At 54.0% G+C, this 24,695-nt stretch overlaps 1 protein-coding gene across 6 annotated transcripts in view; it reads left to right on the plus strand.

The window, feature by feature from the left end:
• BANP (BTG3 associated nuclear protein) overlaps positions 1-24,695 on the plus strand; it is a 70,653-nt gene that overhangs the window by 44,888 nt on the left and 1,070 nt on the right. For 3 of the 6 annotated variants that reach the window (XM_060397901.1, XM_027977723.3, XM_027977727.3), the window contains 6 exons: positions 764-1,003; positions 5,719-5,886; positions 8,937-9,067; positions 10,541-10,603; positions 12,469-12,507; positions 23,771-24,010. In XM_060397901.1, coding sequence (XP_060253884.1) covers positions 764-1,003; positions 5,719-5,886; positions 8,937-9,067; positions 10,541-10,603; positions 12,469-12,507; positions 23,771-24,010 — 881 coding nt within the window. The remainder of the gene's footprint in view (positions 1-763; positions 1,004-5,718; positions 5,887-8,936; positions 9,068-10,540; positions 10,604-12,468; positions 12,508-23,770; positions 24,011-24,695) is intronic. The other 3 variants (XM_027977725.3, XM_027977728.3, XM_060397900.1) reach the window with 2 other exon arrangements.

Raw genomic sequence — 24,695 nt, forward strand, 5'->3', positions numbered from 1 at the left:
CTGCCCTTTGTGGGGCCTTTTTTTGTGCATAGAGGCCAGAATGTAAATATCAGGACATTTCAAAATAAATCTCATGAGAAATCTTAAAACAGTGACAACCCTGGCTAGAACATGACTTAAAGGCCCCTGGCCTGGCGACCCTTTGCAGGAAGCCGGGTCCCCTGTGAGGTTTAACTCCCCCTCCTTTCACTCTGCCCCCAAGTGCGGGTGCTTTCAGGGGCCGCCTTGCGCCTCAACTTGCTTCCACATGAAGATCAGAAGGAGTGCTTGGAAAGTGGCCACCGTGCGAGCAGCATCGAGCGTTCTCTTGATTTGCGTTCCCAAGTGGAGTTTCCTTCGGCCAGAAGATGAGGCTTTTTAAAGTTGATGTTTGTTTGACAGCGTTAAGCCCTTTCCCACACTTAGTCAATCCTGCAACTCCCAGGAGGCTGTGACAGACAGGGGGAGGCGTGTTGGGGACACCGGCCCCTGTCAGGGTGTAGCGTCGTCCCTCATCACTGACGGAGCTGGTGGGGTGCTGCTGGGCTTGCAGACAGGTGGGCTCCTGCCGGGCGGAGGGGGTGCCATCCGCCCTGATGCCCCACCACCCCCTTTCCTCCTTTGGTTTCCTGCCCGTCCTGGGAGCATCCCAGGCTGCCTCACTGAGGTCGAGAGGGCAGGTCCTCCCCAGTGAACTGAGCTCCGGATGCTCGACCCCCAGGCTGCCCTCGAGGTAGCTGGGGGCGTGGGCTGCGGGGCTCACCCGGCCCCCTCTGTCTCCCAGAGGACTACCCCAACGGCACATGGCTGGGGGACGAGAATAACCCTGAGATGCGGGTGCGCTGCGCCATCATCCCCTCCGACATGCTGCACATCAGCACCAACTGCCGCACGGCCGAGAAGATGGCGCTCACGCTGCTGGACTACCTCTTCCACCGCGAGGTGCAGGCCGTCTCCAACCTCTCGGGCCAGGGCAAGCACGGCAAGAAGCAGCTCGACCCCCTGACCATCTACGGCATCCGGTGTAAGTGCCACCCCTAGTCCCGTCGGGGGAGGGCTCTGTTGGGGGCGGGCACTGGGGGACCCCTAAAGGTGGGGTGGGGCGGCTCCGGGTCAGAGCTGGTCAGGAGCGGGGTGCCCTGTGCCTGGGAGAAGGGTGGACCCACGGGGCGGGCGGGGAGCTGTGCGGAGAGCTCCGGGTCAGAGCTGGTCAGAGGCGGGGTGCCCTGTGCCTGGGAGAAGGGCGGGCCTACGGGGCGGGCGGGGAGCTGTGCGGAGAGCTCCAGGGGTCAGAGCTGGTCAGGAGCAGGGTGCCCTGTGCCTGGGAGAAGGGCGGGCCCACGGGGCGGGCGGGGAGCTGTGCGGAGAGCTCCGGGTCAGAGCTGGTCAGGAGCGGGGTGCCCTGTGCCTGGGAGAAGGGTGGGCCCACGGGCGGGCGGGGAGCTGTGCAGAGAGCTCCGGGTCAGAGCTGGTCAGGAGCGGGTGCCCCACACATGCACACTTAGCTTAGCTTACACTTAGCTTTCTTTTTTTAATTCTATGGCCACGCTTGGCATGTGGGGTTTTAGTTCCTTGATCAGGGATCGAACCCATGCCCCTTGCAGTGGAAGTGTGGAGTCTTAACCACTGGCCCACCGGGGAAGTTCCTGCAGTTTCTTTCTCAGACTTCTGACTTCGGCCATGCCAGCCACCTCCTGGGTCAGGAACCCACTGTCCCCACCACCAGCCACACCCGCCTCACTGTGGACAAGACTGGGTTTTACATTTTTTCTTTTTTCTGATTATCAGAAGTATTTTCCTTGCTTGGTTTCTTCCAGGGGCGGGGAGAAATCAGCATTTGAAACACAAGTGCTTCTTTGAGCTAGGGAGCAAGGTTACTGAGCGAGAAACGTGCGAGATGCCAGCTTCTTCAGGCTTCCCAGGGTTAACGGGCTCCCAGAAGCTGGGATGACCAGCCATACAGTTCACGTGCTCTGTGCAAAAAGGAGCTCTTTATTGTAAATGTACAGAAATTGGCCACGTTGTCGTGAGGCTTAGGATCTAAAGACAGAGCAGTTGCCTTTTCCCCACTGAACCGATAGCGCTGTGGCCTAGTTCTCAGGGCTTTACTGGTGAGTCACATAGGCATCTGCTCAGGCTGCGGGAGCCTTCTGGCTGATCTCATGAGACTAGAGATGAGGCTGACATGCTCCCCGGGGCCCTGAGCTAACAGGTCTTTGAAGACGGCTGTGAGGGGGCCAACATGGAGAGACCCCAGCACCAGGAGATGTGATTTAGCAGCACAGATGGGAGTCACGTGTCCATGAGGACTGTCGTCAGGTTTTCCTGAGGCAGCCTGGGGCAGAGATGGTATTGCTGATGGTCCACAGGGACCCAGAGCCCCGCTGACACTGGCCTCTCTGGTGTGTGACAGGCTGGCCGTGTCTGGGGCCATGAGGTTGAGATCATGGTTCTAGCAGAGCCAGCCTCCCTGGGAGGGCTGGGGGTGGGTCTGTCTTGTCTGTGGTGGAGGCTCACAGCCTGTGACCCGTGGCCATCGTGGTTTGTAGCAGCACGAGTCAGTGTCTGTCATCACGCGGCCGTGTGATCCTGTGCGTGTCCCTCTCCTTTCCTCCTGGCGGCCCTGTCCTGCTGCACTCAGAGCCCACCGAACTCCAGTGTGACCGCTTCCGTGGTTAATTCCTCATGTCTGCAGCGACCTTGTGTCCAGGGAGCATCACCATGTTCTGGGTCCTGGGCGTGGACACGAACTTTGGGGCACGTTTCAGTACAGTGCTCAGGGCCTGGGTTCTTTGGAACCGTGGGAGATCAGGCTCCTCCAGGCCCAGCCCAGCATGCCTCTCTGGGGGCTGGGAGGAAGTCATGGTCAGTGTGGGCTGGTGGGGGGAGGGAGCCTGTGAGAAGCAGAGGCAGGTGGGGCCCTGGCTCTCAGGGCACCCTGGAGCAGGCTCTCCTCACACCCCAAGGTGCAGGGCGCCCGTGGCGGGGTGGGGCTGGCCTGCTGCAGTCCACCCCCCCCCCCCCCCACCAGCTGCTGAGGGGCTGGCTGGCTTGTCTGCAGCTGAGACCAAGCGCTGAGACAGAGTCCTGAGGTGCTGGGGTGGGGAGGGTCTGCTGGGCTGTCTGTGGCCATTTCTTCTCTACGTGGGTGGGCGCTGAAGGCTTGAATTTTCAGGCTGGTTCTCACTCCTCGCTGATAACTCAGCTTTGGAGCTGAAGTGAGGATAGTGGCGTTCTTATTTCATGAAGTTTTCTTAGGAGCATCAAATGACTTGAGATAAAATGCTTCAGCAAGTGTGAAAAGCAGTTAATTCAAAGTAATCTTTTTATCACTCATTATGGTAGCTTCCCTCCTCCTTTCACTCAGCTGAGGTTGCTCAGAGCTGTCAGAAAAGATGAGGGACGCCTTTGGCAAAGTGAGAGGAAGCCCTGCCGTGGCGCCAGCCATCGGTGTGCAGCGCCTCCCCCCCGCCCCCGGCCCCGGCCCTGTTCGGTTCCCGGGGCAGAGCCAAGCCTCTGGGTGAGGGGGCATCAGTGCTGCTGGTTCCTTCATCAGTTTTTCTTGGCAGCCGTCATGGGGGCATCTGCCATAGAGCTGGAGTCTTGAGTCACTGTTGGAAGGAACTATGTAATAAGATGTCTTAGCAGCATTTTAAAATGGTTAATGCAGAGCTATGAGAATGTGTATTTTTTCTTTAAAGGACGTAAGCCAGGTTTTGAACTGGCAGGTTGGTTTTTACAAAGTCGAATTTAAGTATTAACGTTTTCGTTTGTTTCTTATATTTGTATACCCTCCTGTGTCTTGTGCATATTCTTTTCTGTTAGTAACAAGGTGTGAAAGTTTGCATAATCTTGTTAATCCTCGAGGCGTTTGGAAGGTGTTTTCCTTGTGTGGAAGGCATGAGGGGCCAGAGGGTGGTCTGCAGGGGCCCGTTGGTGTTGGAGCAGGCCCCTGACGAGGTGGTGGACATGTGTGCGGTCCTCAGTTCTTTGCGTGTGTTTGGGCTCCTCCGCGGCTGTAGTCAGTAGCTGGCTCTTTTTGTGACTGTATGACTGTATTTAGTGGTCAGTCCCCAGTGACTATACGATTGTAGTTCCAATAGTTGGACTCGGTCACTGTTTGAGTTCTATTATAACTGCGGCCGGTACTTGGGTTCTCTTGTTGCTCAAGTGAATAACTGGCTGGGACTTTGTGAGCTTGCCCTGCACTTAGAGCCATCCCTTTGTAAACAGTGAGGGACGACTCTGGTTAGAGATGACCTGGAAACCAGCACGGAGGTGCTGCGGCCCTCGTGTGTCTCCTTCCCTGCAGGGTGACAGTGTGGGGCTGAGACCACTGTGGTTCAGCTTCTCCCCGACCCCCTAAACCCAGCCCTCCTTAACCCCGTTACTCTTTATCAAGATTGCAGACATTTTGGTTGTCATTCTGTTTAGAGTTAAAAATGTCTTAGTTTGTGTTCACAAAGTCAAGAGGTGTTTTGACAAAAGAAAATATAGTTTACTTAAGAAAACAGACACTTCCTTTGTTTTGATTCTTTCTAGGTTGTGTGATTCCCATAGAGCAGATCTCAGATTTCGGACATCAGTCTCTCTCTCAGCAGATACTCCAGACTTGGTGCTCTTAGTAGTCAAAACAGGAAGTTTTTCAGCTTAATCTTCTTCTTATTAAATTTTTGGATTTCATCCACTCATTTTCTCTTTATTCAATGGAGCTTCATGACCAGCTAGACAGGAGGTCACCCTGGTGAAAAGCATTTCTTGTGGTTCGCACGTTCCTGACAGTTACTTTCTGTCAGTTGAGCACAAGGAAGAGATGAGGTGGTCCACGGAGAGGTGGGCAGGCTGGCAGGGCAGGATCTCCTGTGGGAAGGGGGTCTCAGATTCCCGTGTTGCACACTGAGAACTTGCCGTAATGTAGGGGCCACCAGCGAGGGTGCTGGTGGGCTGCAGCCTGATATCCCTGCCTACCTGGCCAGCGGTCAGTGGACGTGATGCCCACTAGGCTGGGTGTGTGAGGGCTCCAGGGAGGGGGCTGGTCTCTATCTTTAGGGAGTTCTGTTCTGACTGAGGAGGCAGACGGGGAGGCAGGGGAACTCCCATAAGCCTCAGACTCAAATAGCTGTAGAAGAATGTCTTCAGATGCATTGTAATCAGCGTTTGGTCAACAAACATTGATGTGTCTGTCCTTGCTTGGACGTTCTGGGTTCTCGGCAGGCATGGGTGAGCAGAACAAAGATCCCCTGTGTTTGTGGAGGAAACGAAGTGAATATCATCAATATCTAGGGGGTGGCAGTTGGGAGGGTTCTGGGGTCAAGTGGGCTGATTGAGGGGAGGATCGTTTAGATCACGTTGGAGCCGAGACGTGAGAGCAGGGAAGGAGGCGGCTGGGCAGCGCAATAGGGGTGACAAGCTGCAGTTTCGGTAAAGCTCTCAGGACCCTTGACTTCGTCTCAGCCTTGGGACCCAGAAGGCCGTGTATGAAATCTGGGTGGACAGTCGGAGCGTGGGCATCCAGGATGCTTGTGGGAACCCTCACCTCCAGCTTGTAGCTTGTCTCCCTCTGGTGTGAGGGGATCAGGGCAAAAAAGATAAAGTTAAATGAATGGAAAGCCGTCGTCACCCATGACAGGCACGGCCGAGGTGGCTCTTGCCTTTAAGGCTTTCTGTTCCCACCGTGCCTTGACCACAGCTGGGCGGAAGGCCGCGCCTCACTTTCCTCCCGTCGGGTGTGTTCTGCAGGTCACCTCTTCTATAAGTTTGGAATCACAGAATCCGACTGGTATCGAATCAAACAGAGTATCGACTCCAAGTGTCGGACAGCCTGGCGGCGAAAACAGCGAGGCCAGAGCCTGGCCGTCAAGAGCTTCTCCAGGAGGACGCCATCCTCGTCCTCGTACGGAGCCTCAGGTTAGTGGGCAGCCAGGCGGGTGGTCCGGGGCCATCAGAGGCAGCATGCGCCATGCCTGCTCATGCCCTGGGAGAGGCTCCGGTGCGAGTGCCAAGGAGCGGAGCCTCCTGGGCTCGGCAGCATCACAAGGGTCTCGTCCAGGACCTCTGGCAGGTTAGCCTGTGGCCAGCTCTCTGGCCACCCCTCGGGATGGTGTTGAGATCCCCCATCTGGGCAGCAGTCTTGGAACTCCGTGTTTCCAGCTAGCACCTGTGTGAGGCCCTGAGCCAGCCTGGACCAGGTCCGAGCCGGGGTGGGGGAGGCTGGGCTGGGTCCTAAAGCTCCCTTTGCCCCTCAGGCATGCTTCATCTTTACTCTCGCTCACTTATTTAAATGTTTTTCTTCCAGTTAGTAGTGTTTCTTTCAGCTGAATGACAGTAATTTGGTTTAATGGCACTTTTGTGTCTTCGGTTCATTTGTTCTCTGTTTATAAACACGGTAGTGTTCCTCCTGAGAGGCTGTGGGTTTGAGCAGCTCGATGCGGCCGTTAGCCTTGTGTCCTCTTGTGGGTGGCGAACAGGCTCTTCAGTGCCGATGCTGGGCAGGCTCCGGTTCTCAGGACATGTCCTTTGGGATGGACTCTGGCCGGCCCTGGGAAGGTCTGCAGAGTCCAGCAGCACCTTCCGTGGCCGGGGTGACCGGAGCTTTCTCAGGGGCAGGGGACCCCCATCATCCTGCTGGGTCAGCTGTCCTCTGGGTCTCGGAGGCAGATTTCTTGGTGCTACAGGGCACGCTGCCACCTCCATCCACCCAGCTCTCCATGCTGTGCCTCTGGGGTGGGCTCAGGCTGCTCTCGGGAGGTTGGTCTCCTGGGAGCCAGAGGGGGCCCTTTCCTCAGGCACTGGAGCCCTTAGAGCTTTGAGAGAAACACAGAATAGCACGTTCTTCTTTTGTCAGTTTCTGTAACTTCCTGTTGACTTGATGTTTCTCTGTCTTAACTTACTGCCTACTTGGCTCAAACTTGATACGCACAGGGTGGTTGGTTGAAGGGCCTCTGGGATTTTGTACTGATCTTCCTGCGTACTTGAGGCCTGAGACAGCGAAGCTGGTACCTAAGGCTCTTCTGGTGACAGACATAATCCAGGAACATGTCATTCAGCCAGGATTCCATAAATTTGGGCTTCGTAGTAATTCCAGCTGGGGTTGTCTTGTTTACTTCTGAATTATCAGCACACAGAGAGGAACTGACAAGTAAATGCTGTCCGTGAGCATCTGAGCCAAGGCTACTCTATTTAAAGCTGGATTAGTACTGCCAGTTTGAGCACAAACCACATCACTAGTTTCAAGGGACTTTTAAAATATCAATTTATTAAAACATTTGTGTTTCACACTCCTGTCTGGCCACACTATGTGAATTTTTATACGTGCTTGAGTTTAAGGGGCTGCCCTTTATTGTGTAAACACCCCCAGCGCTTTCCCTGCATCTCTCATTGGGGAGCATGTGTGTAGGGCCCAGAACGTGAGGGTCTCAGGGAACCAGCTCCCGATCTTGTGTCTCTCCGGATGTGGAGGAGCGCCAGCCAGTGGGGGCAAGGCCTATGAGAGGCTGCCCTTTCTGTGTCTCTCTGTTGGGAGCAGCGGGGAGAGGTCTTCCCTCAGCAGGAAACCTTGTCTCCGGTCACTTGTTGTAGCTCTTGGATTGTTCTTGGATTGCAAGCAAGTAACTGAGGCCCATTTTTGCACTGGATTTTGATATCAATATAGATGATAAAACATGGATTTAAATGGGTTCTCAGAAGCTGCATGCTTGTGGGGAGCTATTGCTTGCATGGTTAGCTCAGTAACAGGTTTCTGATGTGTTGCGTGTGTTAACATTTTAATGCTGTTATATTGTAAGTTTTTAAAAGGTAATCAGTGGAGTCTATACCATGTCAGGTTGATATGCACCACTCAGCTATCAAAAGTGCATGAAAAGTCTGTTCTTCGAGAATCAGATGTTTTATATTTTTTGTGTCCTTCCATTCATGTCTGTATTCCACTTCTCAAGGAGTTTCACTCTGTCTTTATCTTTAGAAGTTTTTTGAGTAATCCATTCTTAGAAAGTGAAAGTTGCTCAGTCATGTCCAACTCTTTGCAACCCCGTGGACTATCCAGTCCATGGAATTCTTCAGGCCAGAATACTTGAGTGGATAGCCTTTCCCTTCTCCAGGGGATCTTCCCAACCCAGGAATCGAACCAGGGTCTCCCGCATTGCAGACAGATTCTTTACCAACTGAGCTATCAGGGAAGCCCTAATCCATTCTTTACAACAAAAATATGTGTGTACATTGATAATTAAAATTTTTTCTGAGTCCTAATGTTGTAAGTGTATAAGAAAATTTTCCTGGTTGAGATAGCATTGTGATTAAAAGTGATACACATGAAAACAAACATCTCATTTTGGGTTAAACGTGGAAAGTACACTATTATTGGGCTTCCCTGGTGGCTCAGCAGTAAAGAATCTGCCTGCAATACAGGAGACCTGGGTTCGATCCCTGGGCCAGGAAGATCCCCTGGAGGAGGAAATGGCAAGCCACTCTAGTATTCTTGCCTGGAGAAGCTCATGGACAGAGGAGCCTGGCAGGCTATAGTACATGGCATTGCAAAGAGTTGGACACAACTGAGCAACTAAACAACAACAAAACTTTTATTGAGAAGTTTACCTTTAATTGAGCTGGTGAGACTTTTCCCCCAAGTAATCCATGGACCAATCCTACTTTGGGCTGGTCTGAAACAGACTTTAGTGTCTACTTTCTTCCTGTTTTTCATTTTTGTTGCTTCATCTGAGGAGCTTCACTTATACCCAGTGGGTGGCTGGGAACCGTCCCTGTTCAGGGGTGGTCGGGTCTTCATCTCTGTCCACAGGTCAGAAATCTCTGCCATATGAACAGCTGCTGCTCGTGACCCTGCACATCCAGGAGCTGCCAAGTCCAGGATGGCGGGCTCCCCCTTCCTCCCTGTGGGGGCAGGGGAAGGCAGAGGCGGGCTCAGCCTGGGCTGATCTCTCAGGCCCGTGTGTACCTCCCTGCAGAGACCATGATGAGCACGCCGCCGCCCGCCAGCGAGCTGCAGCAGCCGCCCCCACAGGCCCTGCACTACGCCCTGGCCAACGCCCAGCAGGTCCAGATCCACCAGATCGGGGAGGACGGGCAGGTCCAAGTAGTACGTACTTCTCGCCAGTCTGGCCTCGTGGGCGGGAGGGGAGGGGAGGGTTTGGGGCATGACCAGCTTTCCCTGCGGTTCTGGACCCCCCTGACAGCTTAGGGGAGGGGTCCAGTGCCAGATCAAAGCGGAAGCAGTCAGGGTAGGCCTCCTACAGCTCACAGATACCCACCCCTTGTGGTCCCTGCAACTCTGCACTTCTGCCCGTCCTCCTGGGGGCACCATGATGTGTCCTAGGTATTTCCTCAGCTCAGAAGCACGGGCACCCTGTACTGAGGGCCAGCGGAGGAAGCTGGAGGCCTTAGCGTGTAGCTTCTTTGGATCGGATGACAAGTGCCCCTCGGCGTGGTGCCCAGCTCACCCAGCCCGTCTGGCCCTGCCTCGTGCGCTGCTGGCCCAGGTGGACATCCCTCCCAAACCTTCGTGGGTCCTGTGGCCAAGGAGAGCAGGCAGGAACTCTCTGAGGATCCTGGGGGTGCTTCGTCACCCAGCCTTCTCACCGGCGGGTTCATGGCAGGGCAGCCTCCTGGACACCTGGTTAGATGCTGCGCTCCACGCACCATCCGGAGAGGGAGAGCTTCCTGAGAGCACAGGGGGCACGTGGGAGGGGCGTGTCTTCTTCCAGGGAAGACAGAGCAGCTATAAACAGTAGTTCTTTGTTTAGCTGACGGTCCCAGAGGCAGTGACTCTTAGCTTGTTAGTGAGGAAGCTCTCTGAAAGAATTCCAGAGTAGATAACTGTGATTCAGGGTTTATATAGACGTGGCAACATGAACGCCACAGAGAAATCTTCAGTGGTTTATTTTCAGGCCCATTTTGATTAAGGTAGAATTTTAAATAAGATAATGGATATTCGTTTCATTGAGCAAAGTTAAGATTTACAGTAATTACTTGTCTGCCTGTACCTGCAAACATTTTAGTTGGATTCTTTGGAACTATATTTATTAATGTTTACTTCAGTTGTTTACATAGTCATTGATCTAAAGAGTTGACTGACCTGTTCTCTGTGTGGATACATGAACAACAGCCACTCACCTTTCTAGTCATGCTGCTGTGTGGCCTCGTGTACCTCCAGGTTACTAGCCTGAAAGTCCACAGTTTCTGGTCCCTCCCGGTTGATAGTACAATTAAAACAAACAAAAAAAAACCCAAAAACTTCAGTTTTCTGGAAAACTTTGGTTTCTCCTCTTTTTTGTGTGTCCTTCACATTCTTAAATTCGCTCGTTTAGTGATATTTAAAGATTCAGCAGAGTTTTTCTAGGCCTCATTGCCCCTTTAAGAATGACTGCAAAATGTTAGTGTTATGGTCTTAAAGTGGTCCTTTGGGGGGCGGGTCAGTAGCTCACACAGTGCTTTGTGACCCTGGCGGCTCCGGCCTCCACTGTCTTGTCCGGAGCTGTGAGGGTGAGTCAGGGGCGAGCATCTCCTGTCTGCCCTGATGCTTCCTGTGTCTTCTCTTCTGCGGATCCCACAGGGCCACCTACACATCGCCCAGGTGCCTCAGGGGGAGCAGGTGCAGATCACGCAGGACAGTGAGGTGAGTCCGCCAGCCTGCCCGGGGCCCACAGGCCCCCTGCACTCCGACCCCTGCAGTGTGCATGACCACTGGGCTGCCCTGGGCAACATGGGTGCCCGGCAGCAACCCCCTGATGCGCGCTTCTGGGGCATAGACCTGAGGCCTGCCTGCCCTCCGGGCCTTCCTGCCCTGGCTGCTCTGGTGGCCGTCAGGGTTTGTTTCTGGACACTGTATGGAGGCTTTTGCTCCTGGTGAGCTGCACCCTGGACCGCTGTCTCGCCTGAGATACAGACCTTCCTGCACTCCAGCCCAGGGGTGGGAGGAGCATAAGAGGGTTGCCACAGACTGCGGCCTCACCGTCCTCCTCACTGGTCTCAGCTTCCTCTGCTCAGGGGGCTGGTGCCCGCCTTGAGGGGGAGGGAGTCCTGTGAGAGAGTACATGTAGGCCTGTGAGCCGCCTAGCAGCTTTCTCTGGCCTCTCCCCACTGGTGTCCTCCTTACTGCTACCCATAGTAAGGACGGAGGTGGGGGCTTCTGGGTGCACACCTGCCTTCTGTGTGTGTGGCGGCTGCCACGGGGCGCCTGGCTTGGGAAGGTCAGCTTGACTCCCACCTTCTTCCCAAAGGCAAGGCTGAAGGACTGGGGCTAGGGGCTGTCCACTCTGGCCAGTGTGGTTCCCAGCACCTTGTCCATGAGCTTGGACCCACACCCTGACGTTTGTGCCCAGTGTGGGTGGAGCTGAGGGATGGGCTTGCTTCCTGCTTCAGGGCTATTACCCCCCAACCTCTGGGTCCCAGGTCCCGGGAGAGTCCTGTGGGCCTGCTGGCTCAACATTCTTAAGGGGGTGTCTGTGATCTCACACAGAGCAGCAGGTTGTGGGAGCTGGGGTGGGGGAGCAGGCTGCAGGCTAAGTGGGGGCACGCCCAGGCGTCTGGGGGCATCGCTTCACTGGGCACGGGTGAGAGGCCATGCCCACAGAGGGCCGGGCATCCACCAGCTCACCTGCCTTGCCCCTTCCCTCAATGGGGGCTCTTGAAGGAAATCTGCAAGGGTGGGAAAAGGAGGAAGCAACATGCATTGCTTTTAATACTGTCTGCTAAAACTTCACTAGAGTACTTCCGAATTGCAGTATTTATTATCAATTTTACTCACTTTTCCTCCAGTTTCCTTAACTGAATCCTTCGTCCATAGAACCTAGTGTCTTTTGCTTCCATTAGGAATTGGGTGCACTGAATTAGAAGCAATTGCTGATAGTATAATGATTACTTTGTAATAAGTTACAGCATGCAGTTAGTCTTCTTATCACATTAAAACCTTACCTTGTTCATTTAAAAATTAGGTAATTATTTTGTCAAAATCAGGATATCCATAGAGAGATGTTTAGCAGAGCCTACCAGACTTAAAGCAGCTGTTTTTTTAAACCAGTGAAAATGGATCTCATCTGATGAGGTCCCGGCGTGCGTGTGGTCTGGTTAGCTGCATTGTGCCCCATAGGTTTCCCGGCTGCAGTGATGCCACGACGTGATGTCAGGTGTCTCGCGGGGGAGTATGGGACCTCTCTGGGCCACTTTAAATTCTTCCTGTGAGTCTAAGATTGGTTCCAAGTAAAAAGTTGGAAGAAAATAACATTTTCATTTGGAGTCAGGGTTGGGGGTTAGGTACAATGTTTTCTAATTGGTTTGCTTTGTTTTTGTAAGAAAAAATAGTATTTGTAAATGTAGCTTAAACATTTTGAGGTTTTTATGGCTATGGAGGATTGTGTTTTTGTAGAATGGATGTTAACAGTCCTGCTGATTCTCACAAACGGCCTGGGGACATTCCTGCCTCTGTCTCTTGAGTCTTGAAGCATTGTCGTTGATTGCCTTTTTTTTTCATCTGTTTTGCAGGGCAATCTGCAGATACACCACGTGGGACAGGATGGGCAGGTAAGTGCTCACTTGTGGTGGGTCCCGGCTCTTGTTGCTGCAGGCAGGGAGGGGCTTGTGGACGGCGGGGCCCTGGGCTGCTGTGCAGTCTCTGTCTGCAATATAAGGCAGGTTTTGTTCCCGTTTATTTCTGTCAAACTCTAACTGCTGCCATTTTCTTCTGGTCCTGAGAAAAAGACACAGAAACCCTCACTGAGCTCACCTGATGTGAACTATGCAGAACTGTGGAGTCCGCAGGCCATCTAGAGGCCCCGGGGCCTGCTCTGTCTAGGGCTTCTCCTGGGGCTGGAGCTGGGCTGTCCCCCCAACCCCTTGGTCCTCATGCAGGCTCCCCGCGTGGCCTGGGGCCTCACAGCATGGTGACCAGGCCCCCAGGGGATGTGGCCAGCTTTTGAGAGCTGGGACGCAGACACACAGGCCCTGAGGTAACCACCCTCCAGAGGCCAGTGTGGGCTGTCCGTGTCCTGCTCTGAATCAGGAGGACGAGCTGTGAGGTGGTTGGCAGGGAGGCATGCAGCATCTCTCAGCACCCACGCTGGGCCCTGTGCAGCTTGACCGTGAGCTGCTGAAGGGCAGGGCCGTTTCCTTCCTATAGAGGCAGGGTCCTGCCCGAGCACCAGGAGAGGCCTGGCAGATTCCCATGGAGACGGTTGCTGGGTGATTCACGCACCATAAGCCCTGAAAGTGAGCTTCCTGCTCAGGCAGGTGGGTTGGTGGTTATCCTGTCAGCCCTAGTGTCAACCTCAGCCCACCCACCCGAGTGGCATAAAATCCACATTGAGAAACTTGACACGACTATTAACTGTGTGCTTTGTTGTTGGGGCAACTTGGCTGATGGTGAAGTTGGGTGCGTTTTTTATTATTAGAGTGTATCGTTAAGAGTTTCTTGAACTGCTGTTGTTCAGTCGCTCAGTTGTGTCCAGCTCTTTGCAACCCCATGGACTGCAGCACGCCAGGTTTCTCTGTCCTGCACCATCTCTGGGAGCTTGCTCAAACTCACGTCCGTTGAGTTGGTGATGCCATCCAACCATCTCATCTTCTGTCATCCCCTTCTTTTCCTGTCTTCATTCTTTGCCAGCATCAGGGTCTTTTCTAATGAGTTGGCTGTTTGCATCAGTGGCCAAAGTGTTGGAGCTTCAGCTTTAGCATCAGTCCTTCCAGTGAATATTCAGGATTGATTTCCTTTAGGGTTGACTGTTTAATCTCCTTGCTGTCCACGGGACTCGCAAGTGTCTTCTCTAGCACCACTGTTCAAAAGCATCAGTTCTTTGGTGCTCAGCCTTCTTTATGGTCCAGCTCTCACATCCATACATGACTATTGGAAAAACCATAACTTTGACTAGATGGACCTTTGTTGACAAAGTAATATCTCTGCTTTTCAATACGTTGTCTAGGTTTCTTATAGCTTTTCTTCCAAGGAGCAAGCGTCTTTTAATTTCATGGCTGCAGTCACCATCTGCAGTGATTTTGGAGCCCAAGAAAATAAAGTCTCTCACTGTTTCCATTGATTCCCCATCTATTTGCCATGAGGTGATGGGACTGGATGCCATGATCTTAGTTTTTTGAATGTTGAGTTTTAAGCCAGCTTTTTCACTCTCGTCTCACCTTCATCAAGAGTCTCTTTAGTTCCTCTTTGCTTTAGTCTTAAGATGTCCTTTTCTGCATTAAAAAATTGAGATTTAAAAAAATCTAGGGTTACACAATTTCTGGGGTATGTTTTGCATTCTGTTCATCTTGGTTTGGGGGGAGTTTTAAGAAAACAAAGCAAAGACCCCAGCATTTATTCATGTGACTAAAGGTTGTGCTCCTGAGCAGACTGTTGGGAAGAGGCGCCTCTGTTTGCAGGGCTCGTCAGCACCCAAGGACCGTGTGCTCCTGGGAGGGCGCTGGCGCCTTTGTCGTGTCAGTCAGCCCCCTTGTTGACTGTGGGTGTGTGAGGAAGGTGAGAGCAGATCCGTAGGCTGTTTCCCGCCTGTGGCTCCATGCATTCAGCAGGCGCCTGGTTATGGAGCCGGGGTATTTGTGGGTCAGGCGATTATAACCTAGTGGGATGTCTCTACTCTGTCATCAGGCAGCATCGTATCTGTTGAAACATTTGAATCGGGCCCGATTTTGTCTATATTTTGGAGATTTTTGCCACATGAGAAATCTTTAAAGACTGCAGTGTTAGTCGTGCTTTTTATATTGGGAACAATGAAATGGTTTGATACTGTTTCAACTAGATGCGTATTTTGGTAGAAGATTTTTATTTTTTTTTACAGTGTGGTTAATGTAATCTAAAATGTGTATGAAAAAGGTTTATGTGTGTCTGCAGGCTGAATGACATCAGGACACTTGGAAACCTGGGAGATGGGTATGTTCTGGTAAGCCCATCTCTGTAGTGATGAATATGCCAGACACACACAAACATGTATACACACACATACGCACAGTTCACGTGGCTTACAGAAAATCAGGCCGCATGGTGATGTGTCCACGTTCCTCTTGTCTTGCACCTGTGAGATGTTTCCTCAGGATCTAGATAAACAGCTCTGGCTTTCTTGAGACTCTAAAGCCTCTCTCGACACCTTTGGCTTTTGTGTGCGTCCTTATACTTAACTTAAAATTGAATTTCAGTAACTTTCAGAATTTTTTCCGTAAAACGAGGCCTTATACACCCAGCTGGGAAAAAGATTAGAAGAGATGGGAAGTATCCAACATTTTATGTGTAGATCTTTTTTGGAGTGGATGAGAGGAAGGGCTGTGTGTGTGTGGGTGGGGGGGTGAGGGGGTGGTATGGTGTGTGTGCAGGGTCCTTTATCTATGGCGTTGGATCAGTCTCTGCCATCCCTGGGGCTCCAGTCCACTGTTAATGGTCTGTGACACCTTGTCACCAGCACACACTGTCACTTCACTTCTAAGAAAAGTGTTTCCTTCAAGAAAATATGTTCCTGCCAAAATGCAGACACACATCTTGGAGAACCTAGGTAGCTTGGGGTTAATCCCTCTTGGAAAAGCCTTCTCTACTAGAAACGGTGGAAAATATAGTTTAATCTATAAAAGGTCAGATGCAGAGAAAGTTTGGTGTTGACTGCTTCCCAGAAATATCCTGGAGAAGTCAGAGAAGCAGCCCTGTGTCTTCTGTCTCGCTGAGTGTGGCGCTGTGGGCCGTCACCCTGCTTGAGGCAGCTGGCACCGTCGGCCCTGGTCTCCTGGTCCCAGTTCCATTCCTCAGAAATCCTGGTCCCCAAGGAGGCTTGGGGCTGTGGGAGGGTACCCAGCGCCTAGGATTCACGTTCAGTGTCTCCTGAGCCTGTGGGCAGCAGGGAAGGCAGCTTCAGGCTGAGAGTAACTAGTTAGTGCCACGGGCACGTCAGTCTAAGCCTGTCACCTGTCCCTGGAGTTGTGCTGAACAAGATGGTTTCAGGCTGGACAAGGCCAGGAAGAAGTTGATTGAGATTTGGGCTGGAAATGTATGGTAATGCTTTTAAGAGGAAGTTGCGTGTTGTAGTTACTTGTGTACATGCTTCCGGTATTGTAGGTTGTTGGAATCACGTTGTCATTGGAGGCTCATGTTGGTTGAGACCAAGTAGCTAAAACTGCCAAGGCACTTCCTGTTGTTGGATGATCACCCACGGCCCTGAACCCCTTTGGTCAAGTCTCACCTCAAAGGCTTTGACTCCAGCCGGTCAAGGGAGGAGAGACAGGCCTTCAAATTGGAGAGTCGTTTCTGACCCATTTTATCATTTTCAAATATATGTTTGAAATGTTCAATTAAATAGCTTTGATTCCATTAGATCGAAACTTTATTTATTCATTTCTATTCTTCACCCACCCACTGTAGTGTGACTTTTCAGCACTCAGTAATTCCTTGTTGGTGAGTGAGTGTAGTAGCATTAGTTAACTGTAAGATACCTGTTGGTTGAAGGCATTTTGCTGCACTTTTGTTTTTAAGCCATTTAAAAACGTATCATATATCCATTGATGATTTTAGACATGAGTTATTAACTGGAAACGTACAGAGGAGAGCTTACCTGAAACTCACAGCTCAGTAGGCTGAAAAATGGTGACTTCTGAGTCATTCCAAATTTGTTTTCAGTGCGGCCCAAGTTATAAAGCTTTTTCTACACAGGAAGGCTTGGTGATTTCTCTGGAGTCTTCTGAAGCTCTTCTGTCCCTGCCTGTTTTCCGAGAGGGGCCTGCTGGCAATTTGGAGCCACGCCAGTGCTGGGCCAGTGTCCTGGTGTTTGGGTGATGGCACAGAGCAGCTAAGGATGCTTCCCCAAGAATTTTGCTTCAGATGCCGTCAGGGAGCTGCTGTCCTCCAGGATGAAGCGAGATTCCCCTCCTGCTCCACAGGCTGACTCTGTCCATTTCTGGTTTGGCGGAGGGTGGATGGACGCCAAGCCCTCTGATGGAGCTGCCCCATGAAGTGCTGGCTGTCTCTCCAGATGGTTCACTTCTTTACAGTCAAGGGGACGGGAGATGGGAGATGCCATGGGGACGTGTCCCTCCTGTCTGCCTGGCCCCAGCTTTTTCCCCAGCAGACTCCAGGCACCGTGACCATCCATGAGATAGACACTGGAGGACGGTTCTCTATCCTCTTAGCGCTGGTGTGTCTGGACTTGGGGGCTGCAGTCTCAAGGGGGATGGCTGCCCTGCGCGCAGCATCGAGGTTAGACAGTGGACTCGGGCACACGGGGTCTGGAGTTGGCACTGGGCTGCTGCATGCCAGGGGAAACAGGAGCACCCGAGGACCTGTGGAGTGGGAGCCGAGTTCTCACAGGGCCGGGGCATGAGGGTGCCCTCGGGCCATGTGGCAGCAGAGCTACTGCATAGAGCGGCCTTCCAAGCACAGCGCCACTTCCCACTTTTTCCCTCACTTTGTGAGCGAACCTCGGAGTTCTCTTGAGGTTAACTTCACTGTGGGTGTGAGGAATCGCACCCCTAGAAATCAGGGCGCAGTGTGATCAGGGTGCCTGGGCATGAGACTAAAGCCGCTGCTCTCATGGGGCTGGAGTCTGAGGTTGGTGGGCGGGATCCCAGTCTGGGCCCTGGGGAAGTCGTGTTCAGAATCTGGCAGAGCCTCCACAGTAGAGGTCGACTTCTGGCCCAGAAGGTTCCGAGGAATCAGGGTGGCTTCTCCTGCTGCATTTCCTCTAGTCAGGTACTGAGATGAATGTCCTGCCCCCAAGTAAAGTGAAATTGGTGTGACGTGCCACTGGGTTGGAGAGTGTCTGGCACACCTGGCAGGTACTGTGTGTGAGAGATGAGGGAGGGAGGGGTGGAAGGACCCTTGAACTGACAGGTGCCTGAGCGTTCAGGGTAGAAAACTGATCTAGAATTATTTTGACATGTAGACAGACACAGTCACTGATGTCAAGAGTACAGGCTGACGTTTCACGTTGACCCCCACAGTGAACCGAGCAGACGGTTCACTGAGCGGCCCCGCAGTGAGCGTCAGTGCTGCCTCCCGTCTGCCCCTGAGCTGGCCCAGGTGCTGTCAGCCGTGTCCCCATAATGTTCCCATGTGACCTGTGCTTGCATGGACACACACATACCTGTGCTGACCAGCGAAGGCCCGCCCAGACTCTGAGGGTGGCTGTCTTGTGGTGAGTGGTACGGCTTTGAGTGGACGTGGACTCTGGAGCAGACACCTCTGACAGAGGCTTGACCTGTGGAGGGTGGCAGGAACCTCCTAGCTGCACAGGCCTTCTAGACACGGCTCCGAGAGGCTGGGGAGCCACCCAGGGACACTGGCACAGCAGTCGGAGTTTGGCTGAAACAGAAAGGAAAGCGGGGGCTCCTTACAAGTCAGCGTTAAGGATGTGACTGCTTGGGGGGTCTTACATTTGGGGCACCGCTGTACTAGCATCTGAGTAGAGCTCCCCAGAGCTAGAGGGTAACCCCAGGTAGATGAGGAGAGATGGGCAGGTGTTTGGCCAGGAGAGAAGCCAAAGAGCTAGAGAGAAAGGCTCAAACCCCTTTCTTCACGGAGGCTGGTGGAGAGAGAGTACCCTTTAGAGGGAGAGTTCTCTAGAGTCACCTGGTGTGCTGAGGTTCCCACTGTCTGATCTGTGTTCTCCTGCTTGACCCTTCCTAATGCTTCCGCCCTCCTGACTGGCTCTGGCCTAGTGGTGTGCCCGGCGGCCTCAAGGGGTCGCCCAGTGCCTTCAAAGCCTCTTGTGTTTGCTTGTTTTCTCTGGCTTGTGGTCCTGGGCCTGTGAGTTAGCCTGAGTCCCCACTTTCTCCCAGGCCAAGGGGTGCGCGGGGTAACAAACAAGGACACCTGTGCCCTGTGTCCAGGTTGCGGCTCTTGAACTGCGGCTCCAGGACCCCTACAGGCCCTGCTCCCCTGCAAGCCCACTGGCCTGGTGGTCTCAGCGGCGTGCAGGGCCTGTCTGCTCACAGCAAGCTGGATGACGGCCACAGTCGTGTGCGTGTCATCCTGACGCCAGCAGCAGGGCGGCGTCTGTGCTCAATGTGCAGACAGACACGTCGTTGGTAGTCGGCTGCACTCTCGTGTGAGCCTGCTATTTCCAGTGGCACCCCTGCCTCAACGCAGCCCCCAGTTCCCTGTGCAGGACGTGGGAAGGCCTGGGGCGTTTGTCTCCTGCCACCCATCTGGATTGGGCGGCTGTAGCCGGGTACCGTTGGGGAGGTGCAGATGTGTGCACCACGGGGCTGAAGGCTGGGAGCCCGACACCAGGGTGCTGGCAAGGGCCATCTTGCTGGTTATGTCTCCACGTGGTTCCTCGATGTGTCTCACCTCCTCCTGGGGAGCGTTGAGCCCTCACGGGCCCCGTCCCATGGCCTCATCTAACCCGTCTCCACATGCTAGCATGATGGATCATTGGGCTTCTGGGATCGAAGGACTCCAGAGCACCTGTCTGCCTCAGGAGGGATGTGGGACCCAGGACAGTGCTGCTCAGGGGCAGAACGGGGTGCAGGCCGCTTTGGCCCAGAGACTTGCTTGACTGTGTGTGTCAAATCAGATGTCAGACGTGGCCTCTGGTGGGCAGGCTCCTCCTGAGGGGCGGGGGCAGGTGACTAGGGGGTGTTGAGCAGACTCCTGAGGGGTTGGGCAGTCTTCTGGCAGGGTGGGGCAGGCTCCTGGGGCGCCACAGCCAGGGCGGAGCTGGACCGAGTGGCCATCGCTCAGTGGGTATTTGCTGGGTGCTCCCTGCTGACTTAAACTTGGTAGGAAGACTGCGCCACGTCTTTGAGAAGTTCTTTTTTGTCCCATCACAGTAAACCCAACAGTAATTTTCGTGGTTCTGCGCAGTGAGTTTTCCAAACTAAAGAAGGAAATGGTAGGAGCCGAGTACACAGTTGCAGGGCAGGGGAGCGAGGGAGGCCTGAGCTCTGCTTCCTGGGCGTCCGCATCCTCAGTGGGCATTTTAGCCATGAGGGTGACAGTGGGCACCCTCTCCCTTCCCCAGGGACAGGGTGGATCACTTACATGTGTAATTAAAGCCTGTCTTGTTTTCCTGCTCCATCTCACCCACTCCCTACCCACCCCACCTGCCCCTTCTAGAAGCCTGACTGAGGCCTGGCGCCCATGGGGAGGTGGCGGCTGTGGACTTGACTCTGGCTGAGTTGTTCCACCCTCTTCCCCCTCGACCCCCCACTTGACCAGACGGTCTTCAGTCTCATGGTTAAGAGTTGTTCCCAAGGACGCCGCCTCTGAAGTGGTGGGCTGGATACCACGTGTCTGCAGACTTGTGTTTTTGCTTTCTTGTGTTTTTCTAGGCTTTGTGTTCCTGCCCCCAGACTGTGTTTGCAGCTCAGGCTCCGATGCTGCAAGGAGGCATGGAGCAGAGGGCACAGGCTGCTTGTCCTGCCGCCTGCCCTGTGGTGCCAAGACCGGGTCCCCGGGGCATCTCCCGTCGCCCGGGCTATAAATCTGGTTTCTGCTGCTGGCCTGTCAGCTATGGAAGCGCCCGCTTGGCAGCTGGCTGTAGCATCTTTCCTAAAGCATTGGATCTATGGTCTGGAGCCCCGACTCCTCCTGTGAGGAATCTCCAGGCTGGGCCTCGTGCTGTGGGCCCCAGGAGCATGTAGGAAGTACTGTTTGCTCAGCTCTCTTCGGTTCTGTCTGTGTCTACTGGGGTTCCTTGGAGGTTGTGGTGGTGTCTGACCACCCTGGGCAGGAACTCAAAGTAGGATCCAAGGTAGGGGCTTCGTGTTCTCATCCTCAGGTTTAGAGGCTTAGGAATCGTTACTTATTTTTGGCATTTGCTGTACGAACATATGAAATAGATTTTGTGCTGCTGGGTCTCCTGGCCAGTTGTCAGTTTGGGGCATCTTCCTCTCACCTCCTCGTCTTTCTGTCATGGGAGAAGCTGCTCTTTGAATTAACATCCAGATTTGGAGAAGTCCACTGGTTGAGTTGATTGCATTACCTTAACCAGAGGGGTTCAAGCAGAAACGCAGACACCGGTCGGTGACCTTGGCTCCTCTAGGCAGCCTCAGGTGTGGGGTCTGGGCCTATTTCTGGCCACACATCTAAGCTGAAAGCCTGTCTTCTGAGTGCTTGAGGGTTTTATGGTTGGTTTGTGTTTTGGGGTTGGGTGTGTGTCTGTCTGGGTGGGTTCTTGGTTGGGTTCAGAATTTTGTTTCTAAATATTACTGAAAAGTCCTTGGGTTCCTTGCATTTATTTTAGGGTTTGCACCAGTTTCGCATTATCTTCGTTGGGTATTAAACAGAGTTTCAGAATTGGCAGAATATAGAGGAGAACCAGATGTGCGCACTCCAGAAAAGCAGTGCTGGTAGATCCAGGGATCCCTCGGTCGGCTGTTCCACATCCAAGCCCCATGCCATTTGTCTTTGGTCTGAAAGTAACGGGCTATGCTCCAGAAACACGCAGGAAGCTTGCAACTGAGGCCAGTCAGGTGGTGTGAGCCGCACCCGAGTCCACATAGATGTGTCTCCGCAGCCCCGGGGCTCCCACTCCAGTCCTGAGAGCCTGGCGTGCTGCTCCTGGCTGCTGTCCTGGGAGTTCGCTGCTGCCCAGTTAGATGTTCCTGAGGGCCCAGCCCCCACCCCTCCCCACCCTACAGCCTGCAAGCAGGAAGGAGTCACAGCTCGCTGTTGGGAGACATGGGAGCCGGGCCAGGTGTGCTGGGCCCTCGCCATCCGGCAGGACCTCTGACTGCGGGCTGGTCCCCTGCCAGAGCGAGGCCCCTGGCTGGTGTCCAGTGGGTTCATGGCCTTGGGTGCTGCGGGGACCCTGCTGCTTTGAGCTAAAGACTTGACGTCAGCAGGCGTCCTCGTCACCCATTAGGATCCAGGTCAGCACGTCCCGTCCCCGCTGGACCAAGTTTCGGGAGGCTGCATGGCCCAGCCCGCGGTGTCTGTGCAGTTGGCCTGCAAAGCATTTTGCTCTGTTTATCCTCCCAGGAGAAGCGCCCTGCTCCCGGTGCTGTGACTGTTGGTGGGGTATCCACCCCTACCCCTCCCTCCGGAGAGGCCCGGGCTACAGAACTCCCTGAGGCCCTTTGGGTTGTCTTTTGTGGGATTGTGCAGGCCCCATGCTGGGCTGGGTGCGCTTCCTGGCAGAGCTGTGGTATCCTAGCTTCCAGCTGGGGGCTCCTGCCAGAGCCTCAGGGCCAGTGGGGGTGGGGAGCATCGCAGAGCCAGCTTCCTGACCACTCCCCACAGCCTGCTCCTGTCCCAGACCTGTCCAGCTTTGAGAAGACATGTTCTTAAGTCAGGGGCGGGTGGCACAGCTGGGCTCCTCATGGGGCCATCCTCCCTGTCATCGCCCCTCTTTACCTGCAGGGGTGTGTGTCACGTGACCCCTAGAGCATGCCCACAACAGTAGATAGTACCTAACCCGTGCTGTGTTCTTCCTGTGCGTGCACACCTGTGTGACGTATAATCTGTAAATCAGGTCCAGTGAGATAACCTCATGTGGCCAGCATTGCTGCTCTGGGGCTTGGGGGCCCTCATGAAGTAGGGGAAGCCTGTGACCCCTCGACAGTTGAGACACCACTGAGGGCTCACGAGGCGGGGGGTGGAGGCACAAAGTCAAAGGTCAGGATGGTGCAGGGTGTCCTCTCGCAGCCCAAAACAGCAAACCTTAGGACACGTTTATTTCTGGAATTTCCCCTTTAATATTTCTGAACTGCGGTTGATCGCGGGTAACTGAAACCTGGGATGAGAAGGTGGCTTGGTGGGCGGAGCAGCCCTGGAGGCTGGGACACTGGGCGTTTCCTGGTAGAGCATCGGAGGCCGGCCTGGTTGGTGCCTTTGCTCCAGGCTCGCTCGTCTTAGGTGAGAAGCAGGTCCTCCTTCTCAAGGAAGTCAGAGCCGCTATTCCGGAGGAGATGCTTGTCTCCATCGCTGGCCTCGCCCCCCAACCTGGGTAACAGACCCCTCCCTGAACTTTTTGGGGGTGGAGGATGGTGCCGAGAGTGGCTTTCTTGGAAGAGTCTGGAGGGCCCACAAGGTAAGGGTTCAACTCATTCCTGAGTTGCTTATCAAGACCAAACCAGCGTGGGAATGTTCAAGGGCATGGTATTTGGAATGAATTCCCAGTTGAGAACATTTTACTATTTTTATTTTTATTTACCCTCTAGGCTGGTAATGGGCCTGCCTTCCTTATTATAAATGTTGCATGTTTAGATCCTGGGGTTTCTGACTTTGTAATTCTTAAGATTTAATCAGCTTTGCAGATCGTGTGAAAAGTCACTTTATTGGCAGTGCCAAGAGGAAGAGCTCTCTGTTAGAGTACCATAGATGCCTTTCGTTTGTAGGGGTGGCAGCTCGTCACCAGGACCAGAGTGCCATGATTTCATAAGTTTCATTAAAAGATAGTTTTTGACTTGACTTTAAATTCATCTATTAAGGGATCTTTCACCAGGACAACAACAACAAAACCAGGACAATGACGTAGCACCTAACGCGTGTGGTTGAGTCCAGGACCCGCAGGGGGCAAGGTCAGGGCAGGAGACTTACAGGGGTGGCAGCCAGGGGGACCGGCTCACAGAGCATCCCTGCACAGGGCGAGTGCCAGCTGAGCGATGCCAGCGCGGTACGTCTGCACTGCCTGACTCTTGCCCACTCGGCGGCTTGTCGGTCCCCCACACCTCAGGCAGGTTGCTGTGGGATTTGGGGCCTGGCGATCGCATGCTGTTCTGCCCCAGCTCCTGCCAGGGTGACTCCAGGCTGGGGGTCTAGAAGTCTCCAGGTTGCCAGGATGCGGCTGCACGTTTGAATCATTGTTCCGTCGTTCAGTCCTGTCCTCTGTGCTGACGTGCGTCTTCTCTGTGTCTCAAGGTGCTCCAGGGGGCCCAGCTGATAGCAGTGGCTTCTTCGGACCCGGCTGCCACAGGGGTGGACGGCTCGCCGCTCCAGGGCAGCGACATCCAGGTCCAGTACGTCCAGCTGGCGCCGGTGACCGACCACACCGCTGCGGCCCAGGTGGGTCCTCCCTTCGGGAAGTGCACAGGGCCCGGGGCTCCTGCAGGTGTGGACACGCTTGGGCCTTTCTACCTCGGACCTTCTTCCGTGAGGAAGGTAAGTGACCGTGAGAGGTGCCCGTGTGGACCTAGGTGCTCACTTGGGATTCTGTCTCTCGTAAGTGCCTGGAAGTGTGAAGGTGAGAAGTCGGTTCCTGGCCCAGGGACCAGCTTGAAACCAGTTCTTGAGATGCTCTCAGGCACATGTTTACCTATGAGTTTAGAGACCAAATCAAGTACACCTGAGGCCTTGCTGCTCCTCGTGTTGGGGCAGGGCCAGCCCAGGGTCCGAGGTCCTGCAGGCCCATGTGTGGGTTTGTAACCCCCAGTGATGGTGCTTGGTCAGGAGACCATCATGACCTCCCCTGGGTCTGGGGGAGCCAGACCTGGACTCCCGTGTGGTGCCCAAGCCCGTAGGACAGGCAGAATCATCGGGGTCTGTCAGGGTGTGGTCAGGCTCAGACTGCTGGGGCGGGGGTGACACAGGTATGCTCTCCTGAGCGTCCTCAAACCCAGCCCCTCTGGAGGAGCCCTCTGCTGAGCCCTCAGACTGGCGGGCAGACACCCTGACTCCCGCCACCCCCACTATCGGGAAACGCTATTATGTCCATGGGATGTTTGCACTGAGAAAGCACAGTCTTGAGCCACAGTCGGAGGAGCAGCACCAGCCCCACTGGGGCCTCTGCCTCCCCTGCGTGGCCCCAGGAGCCACCCAGCTAAACTTCATGCCAGGGGAGCCCGCC

The sequence above is a fragment of the Ovis aries genome, chromosome 14 (assembly GCF_016772045.2).
Source record: "Ovis aries strain OAR_USU_Benz2616 breed Rambouillet chromosome 14, ARS-UI_Ramb_v3.0, whole genome shotgun sequence".
Taxonomy (NCBI): Eukaryota; Metazoa; Chordata; class Mammalia; order Artiodactyla; family Bovidae; genus Ovis; species Ovis aries.